The sequence below is a fragment of the Emiliania huxleyi genome, assembly GCF_000372725.1.
Source record: "Emiliania huxleyi CCMP1516 unplaced genomic scaffold EMIHUscaffold_10813, whole genome shotgun sequence".
NCBI lineage: Eukaryota > Haptophyta > Isochrysidales > Noelaerhabdaceae > Emiliania > Emiliania huxleyi.
In genome coordinates this window covers 1-1,071 of record NW_005201902.1, presented here as the reverse complement: position 1 = coordinate 1,071, position 1,071 = coordinate 1, and the positions used below count along the sequence as shown (strand labels likewise).

Below are 1,071 nucleotides of genomic sequence, written 5' to 3'. Positions count from 1 at the left end.
TCGCCCTTGTTCAGAATCTCGACGCAGACCGCGTCCTCGTCGTCGGTGCCGAACGCCTCGATCAGGTCCTCCCGCTTGGCCAGCACGCCGCGCCCGATGTCGGCATAGATGGTGTGCGCCTGCAGCACCTCGTCGATGTCGGTCTCCACCTTGTTGCGCCACGCGATGATGGTGTTCTTGTAGCAGGCTACCTCGAACTTTTTGCCGGCGCGCTTGTACCGCACCACCGCGATGTTGGTCAGCCGCTTCTGGGTGGAAGGCAGGAACTGGGACATGTGGCCCGAGGCCGAGGACGACGGATCCGACGACGGAGCGTCCTGCCGAGAGGCTCGCGGATCCCGACGGTACGGAATTCACGTGTGCACAGCCGAATTCGTGCAGCCTACCCCCCTGCGATGCAAGAAGAACCTGCGTCCCGGCCCCCTTTTCCTCCTCTCCTCCATCTCGAGGGGCCGGGACGCTCCTCTTCACCGTGATGCTCCTCGCGATCATCGTCACCACGACGTGTCAGCTGCGGACGGGCGTCGCCCACGACATCGTGCGAGATCCCTGCCTCGCCTGCCAGGAGCGGCGTCGAGCTCCTCGCTGGGCAGGTGCGCGGGTAGAGCTCTCCACCATACTCTGCCGCGATCCCGGCTGCTGCGAGCACGGCGCCGCCCGGTGCGCGCGACATGACCCCTGCCGTTCCCGCGCACGCAGGTCGCCGAGGAGGATGTGGAGTGCGGCGCTCGAGCTGCGCAGACGGCGCGCTCTGGCAGACAGAGCAGCGGCCGCCCATGCGGTCGCTGCTCCGCCCCGTCCGAATCCGTCCGCCCGCGCCCACCCTAGCGCGTCCAAGCCAATGGATCGGCAGCGCATTGAAGCCGGTGCCGAAGGGGGCTTCCAACTTCGTCGGACAGCGCATCGAGGCCCAAAAATGAGAAGCGATCAAGGGTGCTGCTACATGGCGAGCCCCATCCAAGCGGATCGGTGAAACCGAAACGGTCAGGAAAAGCCCATAAGAGGGACGGCGGTGGCAGGGCCACACCCACTGAATAGCCGAAGGGGAACCGGGGGCGTGGCCAAATAGCC

The 1,071-nt window shown here is 66.2% G+C and overlaps 1 protein-coding gene across 1 annotated transcript; it reads right to left on the bottom strand.

Annotated features, from left to right (window-relative positions):
• EMIHUDRAFT_78887 (hypothetical protein) lies at positions 1-275 on the bottom strand (the record flags this gene model as incomplete). Its single annotated transcript, XM_005792287.2, has 1 exon — positions 1-275. A coding segment is annotated over one exon (275 nt), but the record flags the coding sequence as incomplete, so codon positions are not given.
• Positions 276-1,071: the final 796 nt, after the last annotated feature.